The sequence below is a fragment of the Phragmites australis genome, chromosome 21 (genome assembly GCF_958298935.1).
Source record: "Phragmites australis chromosome 21, lpPhrAust1.1, whole genome shotgun sequence".
NCBI classification, from domain to species: Eukaryota; Viridiplantae; Streptophyta; class Magnoliopsida; order Poales; family Poaceae; genus Phragmites; species Phragmites australis.
Window position 1 is genome coordinate 5345950 of NC_084941.1, and position 15987 is coordinate 5361936.

Genomic DNA, 15987 nt, shown 5'->3' on the forward strand with positions numbered 1-15987 from the left:
TCTAAATATCCATGGTAAAGCTTTTCTCATCAATGCGTACATCACCCTTTCACAACTTGAACTAAATTTGCTTTCATGAAGAGAAGAGTATAGCATAAAGCATTATATAGCAAGTAGCTATCTCCTCGGTGGGAATGTCAATAGATTGGATCAGCCAATGCAGTCAAAACAACAGAAAAAAGGCTCTATGCAACAAGTAACGAGTTCAAGAAGATAGCCACTGCGATAAAACAATATGCCAGATAGGTTACACTATGCCAGATAGAAATCTATTAATCTACTAGAATAGCAGAGCAGTGAGCCATCTCACAATCTTCCCCTTCAACAACTATTTTAGCAAGTAATTACATCACAACTCAGTGGTCCTTGACCTCTGAAAGAAGCCCTCGTGGAAGAAATATACAAGTCACCCTCCACAGATCACAAATCAGTCCAACACACTGGACTTCACAACACACGTAGAATAAAACTCTAGGTCGCTAACCATGTGCCGGCATGTAAAATACTGGCGCGTCTACATGACATCAATACATAAATTCACGAAAACTTGGACGTGTTCAGCCTGCCCCACCATTTCCGCTTCACAGAGTTGGGTGACGACTCGTTGCTGTTTCCGAGCTTGTTCAGGATCACCTTCGTCTCCCTTATGCGGACACCAAAGTCCTTCTTCCAAGAGTCGAAGTTTTGCTTCAGCCTCCGGAGTTCCATGTCTGGGTTCAGGCTGGTGTCCGCCTGCCCAGACTTGACCTCAACCAAGAACTTTGCGTCATCAGCAAAGACCTGGCTCCGCTGCTCGAATTCTTCTGCTAGGCGGCCGATGACACTCAGACCAGCGTTCATTTCCCGCCCAATGGTACCTGGAACCAGCTGAGACCCACTGCCAACATGATTCCCATTGCTCTCCCAGCTCTGATCCACTGATGAGTCAGACATCCTAGGTGTCTCATCCAAAGCAAGGCTCTTCTTCGCTACAGAAAGGCTAGATTGCAATGACCGCATTTGTTTCTGCCACATTTCCTCCATAGCTTTCATTTTCTGCTCGTACTCTAACCACCGGTTTTCGTATTGCTGAAGCCGCTGATGAAGCATCTCATTATCTTCATCCTTTTCTCGAACTGTGGCCTCAGCTTTTAGTATCCGTCTTTGTAACTCAGCCAGGACTGATGCCTTAATCAAAATTTGGTCACCCTCTGCCTCCTGAAAGAATTTTAACAATGTAAAATTTCATACCATTTTGAATTATATGAAACGAATCAAGAGCAACAGTACCGGGTATTTCAGGTTTCCTAGGAAGACACTATTCATGAATATAACGTGTCAACGACACAGTATAAGGCAAACATTTATCATACCTGCTTCGATTCAAACTCTCTAAACACGTTTATTAGATCAATATTGCCGTCACATCTTCGAACAAGGTTCCCACGAATACCTACATATTAAGAATATAAGAAGAAACAGCAACAGTGTCTCAGAATACCACGTCCCTTCAATGAACTTTTATAAAAGGAGAGGATCGAAAATCTTTGTACCAGCTTGTATTATCACAGAGGCCTTCCGGACCTTTGTGAAATACCTTCTTGCAAGCCAGCATCTTACATTTCTCTGCAAAATAGTTGCTGCCCTATGTTTCCTCGACAGAGACGAATAAATTTTTCTTGCGTTCTCACCACGAATGACTGCAAGTTAAGGAGTCCAGTCCATACAAGAAACCTAAGAGGAAAATATGCAACAAGAAAAAAAAACTTAAAATACATAGATGCAGTAGTTTGGAAGAAGTACATGATTGAAGAGCCAAAACTCCTCTTATTCGCTCTCTCGCATGGTGACGGGCTTGATGCCCTCTGAAACAGCTTTGGACCCTTAAAATACCATGCAGAGTATGATTCCGAGTATCTTCAAGTTTGCCAATCTTCAGTTTTCAAAATTGAAAAACACAGTAACACAGGATTATTTTCACTAAATGCTTAACAAAAAGAGTAATGCATACATATATAGATAAGAAATCCAGGGCAATACATAGTTTGTAAAGATGTAATGAAGCTAACAGCTTTACTTTTTAATGTAGTCATTACCAGGAAAACAAATAGATAAAACCACTGACCTGTCCAGTTCGGAAGAACAACTTTGTGTAGCCAACTTGATACATCTCAGGTAAAATGTTGAACTGATGAAGAATTGCAACTGAAACACTAAGCGGGTCTTGAGATGCAGCATCCTCAAGAAGAAAGCCATACCTGATAAAATTAAGTATTAACTTTAAAAAAAAAAGAAGTTGGCAGAAGTTTAATGCAGCTGTTAAGGGATCCAATTTACCGCCGAGCAAACTTCTGATGAGTCATTCTAGTTGGATATCCAGATCTTGAAATCCGGACAACCTCAAGAACCCCACAGCATTTGAGTTGCTGAAGAACAAGTCCTTGCTCGTAAATTGCGGGAAGTTGTAGATTATTTGGTTTAATGCAGCGTATAAAATGTGGTGTTGTACTTTCCAGTCTTTGCATAAGCTGGAACAATTGTGCCTACAAAAATTGCACACACACGGTCAATAAAAACGTTCTGATTCATTCAAGATCTAGCAAAGTGGTTATTTGGGGGCATAAAAATCTGTACCTTAAACTTCATAGCAACACTTAACTTTTGTGAATCGGCAGCACTAGATCTATATGGAACAGATATAGAACTATCTGATTGAGCTAGCATCTTAGATGCAAACATTTGTGGAAGAGAAGATTTGCATTTGGCAAGGAGCTGAATCGAGTCCATGTGCAATAAATCTCTATTCTTCTCCAGAAAACCCGAAGTATCATAAGCCACCTGATTATCAAGAATCAGAACTAAAGTTGACGCATGGTAAAACATAAATGGAATAAAGTACATATTATATATAATATATTTTCCGTAGGATCTCCTACTGTTTACTGTCAAAAAGAACAGGGAATATATAGCAACTTCGAACCTCTCCTGCGTAATGACGGACGGCGAACACCTTGCCTCTTTCTCCTCTGAAGCAAGAATTTGTGTTTAGATGTTGCTTAAGCTTGTTTGCAAACGTAAGATCTGTGGCATTGGGGAAAGTAGATTCCTCATCCAGCAGAGACAATAATCCCAGTGGTTTCTGTATTAAGTAAGAATGTTAGATAGCAAGAACATATGTATGACTACATGGTTTCAGGTCAAATTTTGTGAGATATACGAAGCATAGAGAACATTAAGACTTCATTTACCAAGTTTTCAGATGATAACAGAAAAGTGTGTAAATGAAATTATATAAAAGTGCCACAAACAGTATGCATTGTCTAAGTGTTATCAAAGTAACCAGAACCCACTGAATGTTAACCCAGTCTCCTCTGTGTATGAGAAACCCAGGATCCAGTGGCTTTAAGCCAGTTACAGCCTTGCTTTCCTAATGCTAGTTATCATCATGATTTGATAAACCAGTAACTCCATTTACTTGTAATATTGTTCAGGCCTATGAAGGGCTCAACCCAACAAAGTTTTGACAAAGCTCTGTAGAACCAATTTATCTCTAACAATGAAAATATCTGCATAATGGTATACTCTGAAATTCGTAGACTTAATTTTGAGCCCTTCGGACACATTCTTACCAGAAATTTTCATTTTGACTAGTATTATTTTAAACAAAAAAATCTTTACTTTGTAAACAATATGGGAAGATTGTAGGTGCAATAATGTTGTCTTCTGACACTACCATACTTTCCAGAAAAAAAACAAAAGCAGACATGGTCAAGGAAATAGACCTGTTTTCTCCTCACCAATAATGTATAGGCATCCTAGAAGGTAGTAGCACTCAGCTTTCTTATTGTGAAGTAGAACGTTTTACTTTTCTTAAGGCAGTATTGCTGCATATTTTTTCGAGAACAAGAATTGCTACATAATAAATTTACAGCATTTCCGTAGATTAATATAATTGTTAGCAAGTGACAAGCAGTGAAAATAATGTAGTAGCTCATACTTTCTCAAAGAGATTCAAACAATCTTGATTGTCCTCAAACTCAACCTTTGCCCAGTCAATGCCATCCTCAACATATTCCTGTTCACAGAAAACAAAACTTTTTCAGAGAAATGTTCGACAGGAAAAAAAATCATGGCATGATAGAATAACAATTTCAAGTTCACCACTTTCCAGTTAGATAACAAAAATAACTAGAGAATAGCAGATTCTAGAAGTACATTTGATACTTTTATTTCAAAGACAAAAAGGGGGGAAAATAAAAAAGGGAAGAATAATGAGTTTGCGATATCAGTACTGTTCATCATTATAATTGTCACAAGAATTCTAGAACCATGAATCAGTAAGCAACGCTAATGGGATGGAAGTAAAAACAAAGAAACAAAGATATTTTAAGAATCATAAAGTCCATAACAGAATAATAGAATCATTATTCTAAAAAGTATTAGCTGCTCATATTAACTAATTGAGTAAAACAATTGCAACTTGGCAACATAGATCCTGCAAATTAAACATTAGTAACTCACCTCTTGCTCAAGCTTAAACAGATGACGATTGAAATGTTGCTGTAACCTCTCATTAGCAAAATTAATGCAGAACTGTTCAAAACTGTTCTTCTGCAAATTTAATAGTGTCATAAATAACCATATGCAAATTAATATGTGATGACCTTAGGTCAAAAGGAAGTACATTACATCAAATGATTCAAAGCCGTAGATATCAAGAATACTGATTGATCTCCCAGTTCGACGTTTGCCAACTGAGAGAGACTTATTAATTTGTTCTACAAGCCACTCAAACAAACTGGCATAGACTGATTTGGCCAGTGCATCTCTTGTGTCAGTTGCCTGAAATATTAATAAGATATGCAAATTCATTAGTACTTTCATAACTATGGTTGTTACCTTGCCTTTAGTTGAGAAACAACTAACCTGTGAAAGGGTAAGTTTCTGGACAATGTTTTCGTTATTAACTTTCATATGGCGCTTTGACAAAGCCAAATCGAGATCTTCAGTACTGCAACCAAGAAGTTCTGCAACCGTTTTTGAAGCTGCAATAGCAGGACACCTTTCTGTCAATATCTATTCCTAAATAGAAGAGAACCGAGCGATACCTCGGTTGGTAGAGCCTCCAGTTGAGGGGCCGCCCACCCAGGCTCGAACCCGGGTGCTCGCAGGTCGCGTGGGTACCTCCCTGAGAACTGGTTTCAGCGAGTTTCCTAGCTAACCAGAGTTCGGCACTCCCCTACATTTAGAACAATGCCAAGGGGACATCTCTCTCACTGTGGTCAAGTTTTTTTTTAATTTCTAAATAGGAAAAGTAGTACCTACCAGTTATACGAATTCCTAATTTGTATTCAATTTTTCAAAATTGCATGAGGCAGGCTCCTTGAAAACAAGAGTTGAGTTTGATGCACTCTGTCACAGCAAATCTAATGATGTCGAAGGAAGAAAGACAATTTCTATCATATGTCAACAGTGTTAGATATATATTGCTATGTGTAATATCCCCAGACTATAAGGGGTTCTTTGCATAGTGTTGTCTGTACATGTGTATCAGAGCTAGGTTGCTATTGGTGTTGATGCTTCTTACACACGGACACAGGTACGGGATGAGGTGATTGCTATTTAGTATATTCCTTCCGAGCCTCAGTTGGTTGATTCCTTACGAAGGCACAGAGTATAGTTCAGCATAGGTTCTATCTCTCCAAACTCAGTGTGGTTGACCCCCTCATGAGTTTAAGGGGGTGTTAGACATATATTGCTCTGTGTAATATCCCCAGACTATAAGGGATTCTTTGCATATTGTCGTTTGTACATCTGTATATATACTAGCCCAGGGTCTCCAGGGAAAACAAGTTGCTACTCCTAACAAACAATTCCATGTTGAGGCTCAACCTGGCCAAACACACACATGGACTCTAATCCTTGCAAATAATCTAGGTAGGTCTTCTTCATAACATACTAGTTTGCCAACAAATAATCAGGATACCTTTTAAACATAATCAGGACCTCATAGCTCTAGACTGAAGTACGAAGCTAAGTTACATGCACTAGCCATTTCCCCAAATTCTTAACTTTCTAGGGGACTGCAGGCATTTCTACTCACACTTCTAGGGACACAAGTAAAATAACGTTATTTCACATGGTAAAGCATATGATTAAGGTTTGTGGAAAGGAGCACCTTCAAACTTCAGGATTCCAAAACCGCAAACAAAACAAGGTAGACCAGAAATCAATCAACATTAAAAGGTACTAATGATGTACTATACAAAATCTTGTTGCCATTGTAATGTGATAAACACAGCAACTAAATCAAATTTGCTGAAATGAAGATGAGAAAATGGTAGCCAACAAAATTTAAAAAAAAAAAAACTCGACCCAAGGGGAGAGACACCCCGAAGGCATTGCATTAAGGTCAAGAAAAGGCCCAGAAAGCCAGCTACAATCAGTACAATGAGGAGCAGAACAAACATTCAGGCTGTTAAAAGAACAGTCAATAGCAGAGACCAATAAATTATTAAGATCGAATGTTTTATTTTACCTTCATCTACAATGATTTCAACATGATTTTCATTATCGATTACTGTGAATGAGACATCTCCCAGCCATAGAACAGCAGAGACCATTGCAAAAACATTCTCTTGGTCCTCTTTGCTGATATGGACGATGTCCATAGCTTCCTAAAAAAGGATAAGTCAGCAAAGGTGATAGTAGTAAAGAACAGACACAGGTATGGAAAAGCTTCTGTGGAATTAGCTTAACCAGTTAATGTAAGAAAGGGCATGTTTCATAGAATGAGGTATAAAAAATCATTATACCGTCACAGTTCGAAACATTTGGGCATCATCCACACCAGCAATTGAATAGCAACAGCTCTGCTTAAGATATTTGTACTCATCCACCTTTTTCAAATTCAACTTCTCTGTATCAAAAACATTACAAAGAAAATTATATGATTAAATCAAGAACTAGGCAGAGGAAATGAGAGGAGCAACATCACAAGGAACACGGAATTGTCATTAGGAATTATTAAGGTGTCAAATATCTGCTGGAAACTGAGCCAAACAAATAATAGCCCACTCTAATATAGAACAAGTTGGAACTTCTGAAAGGATATAATCAGATGTCATCATCTTAATTGGGTCATAATAAATGAATAGATCATGTACCTCTAAGAGATGTGGGTGCACCAGCACATAGCTGATAAAATATATGGTAGGATCGCTCACCTACCGCACATTGTACAACTCTGGACTGCCATAGTGAAAAAAGGCATATTAGACTATTTATTATGAAATAGTATAATTGTCGTTTTTGTAAGGATAACCATAAGATCGGAAGTTACCTTCTCAAGTAGAACTGTCCGAGAAGCAAGATAATCAAAAAATTTCATCAACCATAGTTAGAAATTTAACATGAAACCAGAAAATGCTAACAATATAGAAAAGAGGACTCAGTAGATTCTGCATACATGTTTGAATCATGGCACCACATATTCTTCCAGTGGTACTGAAATGAATTTCGATAAGCTTTCCCTGCAATCGAGAATCAGGATTAGTGGAACTTCGTTCTGAACTGCAGTATAGAGATACACATAAGAATAAAACTTACAAAACGACTTGAATTATCGTTTCTTAATGTCTTTGCATTGCCAAAAGCCTCGAGTATTGGGTTAGTCTGTAGAATTTCATATTCAATGCCACTTCCACCTCCAAGAGCAGCCAGATACTGCATAGCAATTTTAGCGGTTTCTGTTTTTCCTGCTCCACTTTCACCACTATTTCAAAAAAGAAAAAGAAAAATGGCATCATTTATTCGAATAATCAATCGTGGTGCTATTAGAGTATAAATGGAATCAATTCTCAAATGGCCTCAGCAAAACTAACATAAGAACAAACTTGACTTGTTCACTGAAGTAAAATGTTTCAACCACATAAAAAATGTATATTTGGTGTTACATGAGATTTCAGCACTCCCGTGCCTATTCTATCTGACAGAAGACCACTCAAATCATGATTCTAGTAAGCCAAATAACAGCACATGTTTTGATCATCTCAATAGGATCCTTACGGTATGACCTTAATAGATGAACAACACAAGATTTTCTCCATCAATGAGGCAACTGGCATAGGTAAAAGGAAGAAGTTCATTTTAATCCCCCAAAGAATCGGCGTAGTCCGGATAACCCCCTAAAGTATAAAACCATTCAGTTTACTCCCCCAAAGTTCCAATACCGGATCACTTTACCCTCTTAGCCGGTTTCAACAACGGTTTTCTGATTTTTAATTAGGTAATTTTGCATTTAGGTCCCTAAACTTTTCTATTTTCACAAAAAAAAACCCTTGTTTTTACATATAAGTCCCTAAAATTTTATTTACATATAAGTCCCTAAAATTTTATTAATAAGCCCCTAGACCTTTTCTATTTTTACTAAATAGCCCCTGCCTTTTTACAAAAGACCCCGGTAACTTCAAACCTTTATAGATTTTTCATACGAGCTCCATTTTAGGCGATTCTTGCGCTCACACGATCGTAGCAACGAGTACTTTCTGTTAGTAAGCCTTTTATAGCGCTTTGCTACTATTTGGTGTACTGTTCTTAGTTATTTGTGTTTTCTCTTTTGTCAGTTGGTCCTGTTTGTCGGTGTACTATCCAAACGTATTTTACTTAGGAAAGAAGTTCATTTTACTCCCCCAAAGAATTGGCGTAGTAGCAAAACGCTATAAAAAGTAGCAAAGCACTATAGAAGGATTACGTTTGGATGGATGGGTCACTATTTATCCTGTTCAGCTGATGGGAAAACTAATATAAATGAAACTGTGACATTCTTGAAAAATGAATATTTTCTAAGGCTTGACTCTGTTTTACCATCATTTATCTCAAGTCCAGGGCTTTATTACACTAAGAACGTCACACTGGAAAAAAAATCACCCACCTTATAATAATAGACTGGTTAACTTCATCTGAAAATGTACAAAACACTTAGTTAGGTATAAATGTAGTTGTACAAACAAGATTGATGTATCAACGTTAGGGGACTGACCTCTTTTCATTTCAAGAAGTGCTGAATCTGCTATTGCATAAACGTGTGGACTGTCCATTGTTTTATTCCTATATGCATCTATGTACTCATTGCCATATAGTGAAACTTTCTTGAAAGGGTTGACAGCCACCAAAACTGGACCTGCTTTAGTCTACAATACAATAATAAATATCAATAAGAAAGCCATTAAACTCCAGAAGAAAAAAAGACAAGGTCAAGATCAATCCTCACATAAATCATGTCTTGGGAGTATCTGCACTGCAAATTGTACAGTACCGATGGTTCACTTAGATAACTTAGCTGCATAAGATCATCCACTCCATCAAGAATTTCAGGATTTGCAGGTTGAAGGCTCTCTGTTTTTAATCTCAGTACCTTAAAATTGGAAGATTGGGTCAAATGATCATACTTTCAAAGTGATAATGGTATCTCTTAAGAAATCAGGTACTTACTTTCCCTTCGGAAATCTTTAGTACGGACTCGTCACCACAGGTTGTAAGTACAGTACATAACGCCCAATCACCATTTGGAAGCAGACAAAAAACTTTATGCTTCTGCAACACAGAAAGGGTAGAATTTGAATTGACATTGTACTATTGTAGTCCCGGTTGTTAAAAAAACACAAGCATTCAGACTCATAATTCCAAAAGCCAGTCGATGTAAAAGTATGATAACTAGGTGCAATGTTTCATGTAGAATATCAACATGTGAATCTTTAATATCAACACATGAATCAAAAGTATGATGTAAAAGTCAGTTGGAAAATCATAAATATATAGAGCAGCAATCGGCTGCCTGAAATCTGAATAACCAACTGTGTGCTTCTCTTATAGTTACCAAAGTGTTCTTACTAAAATCTTTTTTTGACAACATGCGTTTCTTATTAAATCCTAGTACGAGACACTAAAGTTTCTAACTCGGAGAGATAGAAAGAAAAAAGTTGTTTTGCAGTAAAAACCAAACAGAAGGTACCCCTACTCACAACATAGAAGACAGATCATTTCTTCGTGTCACATTCTACTTGAGGTTGTTAGGGACAAGGTGTATGACGGATCGCATTGCAATAACTACCTAGAAGGCTATAACTACAGAAGTCACATTCTGATCTCAAAAAACAAAATCAAATTACCAAAACACTCCCGACACCCTTAGTATCTTTCTTAGCAAATGCCATGCAAAAACAACCTAAAGTGCATAAAACACACCTTCATACTCATCCTAGCGCTTGTTTTCACATATTACTGGAAAACTACCCCTACAGCAGATCAGCATCGCATTCTCATGGGTTCCACCAAAATATTTTCCCAACGTTTGAGTTCGTAACCTCAACAATCCTCAAGTTTCAAAAGCATAAGAAATAAAAGGGGAAAAACCCACCTTTTTAGCGCCGTACGAGCTGGTGTCACCCCACCTGGAGTCGCCTTGCGAGGGGCTCGCAGCTGCCGTCGGCGACAACCGCCTCGGCGTCGCCGCAGCCGCCGAGTCCACCTCGTCGCCACCTCCACCTCTCTCCGCTGACTCGTCCTCCTCCGCCGTCGCCGCCTTGGAGCTGTACGGCGAGTCCACGTCCCCCTCAATCCCCACCACCTCCCCTTCCCCCTCCTCCGCCTTCGCAGGACGGAGCCCGACGCCGTTCGCCGCCGGCCCGGTGGCGGTCCCGTTCGCCGCGGACGAGTACCTGTAGTCGAGCGGCATCGACCGCGCGGGCTGCAGCTTGCTCGGCCCGCGCGCCCGCAGCGCCGTCGACTTCCGCACGGACCGCACCTCCACCGACGCCATTGCCGGCCGGCGCGCCCGGAGTCACCTCACAACCAAAATCCGGGCTCCCCGCGGGACCTCCGCCCCGACGGCCTCAAATCCACCCTCAAACCCCTCCGCCCAACGCCAATCCACGCTCCCACCCAGCAAACACCTCCCAAAAACCGCCAAAAAATCACACACACACACAAAAAGCCGATCTCGCTGACCGCCCACCAGCCCACGCCAACATACAAATGGCGACCGAGGCGGAGCAAGCCCGACCCCCTCCCGGATGCGAATCGCGTGCCGTGGCTCCCGCCTCCACAGCCCTTGCGTACGCCTCTCTCCCTCCCTGTCTCTGTCGCCTGCCCGGAAGAGAGAAGGAGAGAAGGACGCAGTGGCTGGCTCGGGAGTAATAATTTAATAATGGAATTAAGGCCTTGTTTGGGGAGCTGGAGTTTATGAACTTTTTCTGAAAAGCTGTTTTTCTGAAAAGTTGTTTATAATTTCTGAGATAAGCAGTTTGATTTATGGACTTAATTTTTAGCTTCTCGGCATACCAGTTTTTCAAAAAAACTATCCTCAGCCAACTTTTCAGTTTTTAGTTCATTTCACCAGAAACCAGCTTTTGCTTCTCAGAAAAGCTCCTCAGCAATCAGCCTGTTTAAGAGAGCTTCTCAGCTTTTCTGAAAAGCAAAAGCTGCCAGAAGCTCCCGAACAGGGCCTAAGGTGGCCTGCGAATTTCGTGGGGCGTGGATCTTTTAAAAATGTTTAAATCAAATTTAAATGGGGCAGCGGTGGCCGGTGGGTGGAGCCTGCTTCGCTCTCGGGAAGGCTTTGAATCGGTCTCTAATGCTGAACGTGATTGTCACATGCAACTGAGTGGATATGTAGCATATTAAAAAAATCTTTTTAATATGATTGAATTTTATAAATTTCCTTTAGAGCAAGACGACCGCCTCGTCAGATTAAAAAAAAAACAGAGTGGGAGCAGCAGGAGTGAGGAACAACTGGTGGCTAACGGTGCTAATGGCTACGCCAGAGCGCGTGCTGCCGTAACGGGCACTGCAAATGGCAGGATGGCCCTCGGAGTTTACAAAATTGCAAAGAGTATATTTTTTGCGAAACCAACAAAATTGAGAAGAGTTTTTTTTTTTTGAACCAACAAAAATGCAAATGCAGTGATTAGGTTGGCTTTGGCAAATTTTTAGTTTTTCGTTCCACAAAATGCATTGAAAGTTATTCACGAGCTGAGCTCGTGCTAACACTAACAATTTGAAATCAAGGAGTTCTGACTTAATAATTTCTATGGTTTCGGATGAGTACTCCCATCGACATTTAAAGACAGTGTAAGTCGTAATTAGCTCTGCTCCTTTAAACATCAAACCTTTTTGGTAGGACTTAGGACGTATATAGCTCTCACATGCAAGGGTCATAGGTTGGTCCTTATTAGGAAAGGGAGGTACCAAGTATAATGCTCATTAGATTGATATGGTTTCTAGTAATTAGACTTGTTGAGAGGACGGGGCGACGGGCTGGTAATAACCACCATAATTTAATAACAGAACAATGAAGGGGCTGATCCGTCATTACGCACGGCGTTTTCACAGGCCACACAACGGACGTACTGTTTCCCACTGACACGTGGGGCCTGCCAACACGAATTTCTGTGAGTGACAACAAAGCGAGTGTACTAACCAGTAGCCACCCTCTGCCACGTGAGGACAGTTAACGGCTCCAGCGAAATGACGCGCCAGCCCCTGCTTTCTCAGCAGCTGCCACTAGCACCAGGGGCACGAACGGAAACTCACGCGCACCGAAACTCACGCGAATATTGCTCTGAGTATACTACCGTCCTCTGGCTGGGTTGTTGTTTGAATCGGAGGGACGGGAATCGCAGCCGCTGGATGGCGATCGGAGGGACGGGAAGGCTGGTTGTTTGGCACGGGGGAACGGCTCCATCCGTGCCGCATGACAGCAGCACAATGGCTGGGTTCCTTGCGAGCCATTTTAAATTGGGGGTTTGTATCCACAGCCTGCTTGCATCGTCCAAAATGGTCGGTTTTGTTCTGGTTTAAGGGTTTTTTTTTTCTTTTTAGAATAGTTCAAGGGGGTTTGGTGTTTGATGTGGATAACTAGAATTAATAAAGAATCTTGTCTTTTGTTAAACCAGTGATGATTTTTTTTTTTTCAAATTGAACACACAAGCTAGGTGTGTGTAGTATTTTCTTTTTTCTGTGAGCAATAACGCTGTTAAATTTCTCGGTTGTCTTGTAAATTCGAGATGATCCCTATTTTATTTCTTATCACGTTGGTATGAAAAAGGTCAATATACCTTCAATTCCCTCAGCAAATTAGTTATTTTTATAGATCAATAAGAGATCAGTCCGAATTTGATACTGAATTAGTTAGTGTTAGTGTTGAATTAGATCACTGAAAATATATATGTAACCACAGTAGATCTCATACCTTTTAATGTCTAAATGCAGAAAGTAATTATGTTTTTCCCAAAAGCATATAGCCAGCTCGTCATAGAGAGGATCAATAATTGAAGTTATGTTTTGCATTTTCATGTTGCGGCATACTTCGATTCAGATCTGGTTGGCTTGTGCAGTTAGGATTGAGGTATGGAAATGGTCCACTATGATAATTGAAAGATAGCTTCGTACTTGCGCTTGCTTCTCTTGTCTCCATCATGGTCAGAAATTTAACAGTGAGAGAAGTCAAAAAGCCAACACAAATTCAGGATAAACTTAACTTGGTCTACTGCTCCACAGTCCTCATTACTTGAAATATTCCTCGTTAACTTGACAAGCTTGTGGGTAGCAGCACGCAAATTCTCGCTGTTAATATTTTCCAGCTCAGCAAATTTTTACAGATGATTTTTTTCTGGCAAAAATGTCGCCCACAAGGTCACAGCTTCATCAAACTCCACAACTAAAAAAAAAGGAAAAATATATTGAAAAAAGGTGGCGAAAACGCCATACGAAAGTGAATCAAGTGATTCCCAAATGTGACTATGCAAAAACCATTGTATAGAAAAACACGGGCAATACAAAAAGGACGTGCCATTTTTAGTTGCACGCTTTTATTTATATTTTCTTTTCTTTTTGGGTGCGTCCGTCCCAAAGCTCCTAACCGTACAAGATAACATTCACAATTCTGACAACAAGGATGTTCTATGCAAATAATACCCCATATATGAAAATTAAGAATAATATACATAGTACTCAGTCACGAGGTGGTGTGCTTTATTCAGATCGACCACGATATCATAATCCGAAAAGAAATGTGATCGCTCAAAAGCACCTCGGCTCATAGTTTAATTTACCTGCACCTGCAAATGGCGAATATTTGTCATGTTGACCCCAACCTTTTTTTCAGTACCGTGCGTGCAGAGTGTAATACTACTGCACAGCGTGCGCTTTTTTCTAGCGACCACAGCACAAGTCATAAGAAATCAAGCAGCCTTGTCTGCGCCCGATCTATTACTTGGTGGTACGTCGTTGGGCATGTGCCTAGCTATGTATGTGCGCTTTTCTCACGAGCTCCCTATGAAGGGCTTTTGTTTTAGAGAAGAGATATCTTTTTTTATCCGTCGATTTGATTCAGATAAAGTTTCAGACCTCCTACATATATTCCTGTTGATAGCATGCGTGTTGATCACAAATTCACAATTAAAACCATATTTTTAGAAAAAGGATAATGTTCTGGCCTTTTTATCGTAGGATACATCCAAACTTTGTTGTTTTATTACATCATCATAGTCTATTGTCGATATTGAAACGAAAAGAGATGGATAAATTAGATAGATTACATGATATTATCTGGTATATAACCTATGACTGAACCGCTAGATATTCTTGGCAAAAAGTTTTATAGCCGCCACCTCCAAATTCTGGCAAGCCAATCTGATCTCTTCCTTTTGATCCTCTTTTTGTAACAGTCTTTAAAAATCTGAATTAATATGTACCCTTGAAGAATGTCTGTAAAAAAGAGTTTGTTGATAATTTATTAAAGATCATATCATTGCGACAGGTATAGCCAAATCATCCAAAATAGAGCAGCTACCCTAACCAGAATCAATTTCTTTTTAATAGGAACCATGTCACGTAACCAACCACCATATAATATAATTCATGTTCCTTGGTGTTGTAATACCAAGAACAATATGAATAATTCGCCAAATCGGCTTAGCAAAGTGGCACTTAAAAAATAAGTGTTGAATACTCTCATCTAGTTACAAAAGTAGCATTTAAGGTTTCCATTCTATTTTCTTTTAGCCAGATTATCTTTGATCAAAATGACTCCTTTTGATAAATACCATAAGAAAATCTTAATTTTGAGTGGTAGCTTAAGCATCTAAAGCCAATGTGACGGAGAGGAGAAGGGTCTATGGATCATCCATGTTATACATGGATTGTACTGAAAAATGGCCATTGGCATGCAGGCCCCATCGAAGCATACCATCTTCGTTTGTTAAGTTAACATGTATTATTTTAGACACTAATCTATTCCAGACGATTAATCAGTCGCCAACAATAAGTCTTGAAAGAAAATATTTAAAGGTATTGATCTCATTACATTTGCAACAGTGTCTTACTTCCTCCTTACTATATTATACATAAAAGGGAATTGCTCACTAAGTGGTTTTATACCTAACCATATGTCTTTCCAAAATCTTGCTTGTTTTCCATCTTGTATTTGGAAAGAACCCAAATTAAAAATTCAGCCTTAACTTTCATCAACTCAAACAAGAAATAAGAGTCTCCTGGCTTTCCTTCTATTTAGTTGAGAGTTTTGATACCGAGGTATTTATTCCTTAGTAAACATTATCAAACCTCATCCTCATTTAGTAATTTAAAAAATCACTTACTAAGAAGGGAAATATTTTTGATCTTTAGGTTAGTAATGCCTAATCCACCTTGATCACAGGGTTGGCAACAAGTTTGTACTTCTTTTTATAATTATCCCACTTGCCAGAAGAACCTCAACCTTATACAATCGAGTCTCTTTAGGATATCTTTGGGTAATTGAAAGAAAGACATCATAAAAACTAGAAGGCTGCTTAATACAAAATTAATGAACACTAATCTACTCCCATGCAAACATAAGCTTACCCATCCAGCTTATGGGTAGGGCTCCAGAATTAAAACCATATTTGGCGGAGCTCCAGATTCAAAAATTAATAGAGTTAGAGTTATGGGTAGGAATGTTTAAGTGAATCA

At 39.3% G+C, this 15987-nt stretch overlaps 1 protein-coding gene across 2 annotated transcripts; it reads right to left on the reverse strand.

The window, feature by feature from the left end:
- Positions 1-204: 204 nt before the first annotated feature.
- LOC133902924 (myosin-1-like) lies at positions 205-11192 on the reverse strand. 2 transcript variants are annotated; one of them, XM_062344249.1, is made up of 23 exons: positions 10397-11192; positions 9472-9573; positions 9251-9394; positions 9020-9170; positions 8912-8939; positions 7588-7753; positions 7448-7511; positions 7322-7335; positions 7146-7230; positions 6795-6898; positions 6518-6656; positions 4906-5024; positions 4669-4821; positions 4501-4590; positions 3977-4054; positions 2960-3118; positions 2614-2817; positions 2317-2522; positions 2105-2237; positions 1783-1912; positions 1533-1679; positions 1353-1432; positions 205-1197 (listed from the first exon to the last, which is right to left on the reverse strand). In XM_062344249.1, the coding sequence occupies exons 1-23, from the start codon at positions 10796-10798 to the stop codon at positions 538-540; spliced, it is 3558 nt and encodes a 1185-aa protein (XP_062200233.1). In that variant the 5' UTR covers positions 10799-11192; the 3' UTR covers positions 205-537. The 2 variants fall into 2 exon arrangements, with proteins under 2 accessions (XP_062200233.1, XP_062200234.1); XM_062344250.1 differs by lacking the exons at positions 205-1197; positions 1353-1432; positions 1783-1912 and having other exon boundaries at positions 1539-1713.
- Between the last annotated feature and the right edge of the window lie 4795 nt (positions 11193-15987).

Excerpts from the sequence above, each read along its gene's own strand:
- LOC133902924 (XM_062344249.1), bottom strand. The coding sequence starts at position 10,798 with ATGGCGTCGGTGGAGGTGCGGTCCGTGCGGAAGTCGACGGCGCTGCGG. Across the intron at positions 4,822-4,905 it reads AGAAACTTACCCTTTCACAG|GCAACTGACACAAGAGATGC; the intron begins GTTAGTTGTTTC and ends TTAATATTTCAG. Across the intron at positions 4,055-4,500 it reads TGTTTAAGCTTGAGCAAGAG|GAATATGTTGAGGATGGCAT; the intron begins GTGAGTTACTAA and ends TTCTGTGAACAG.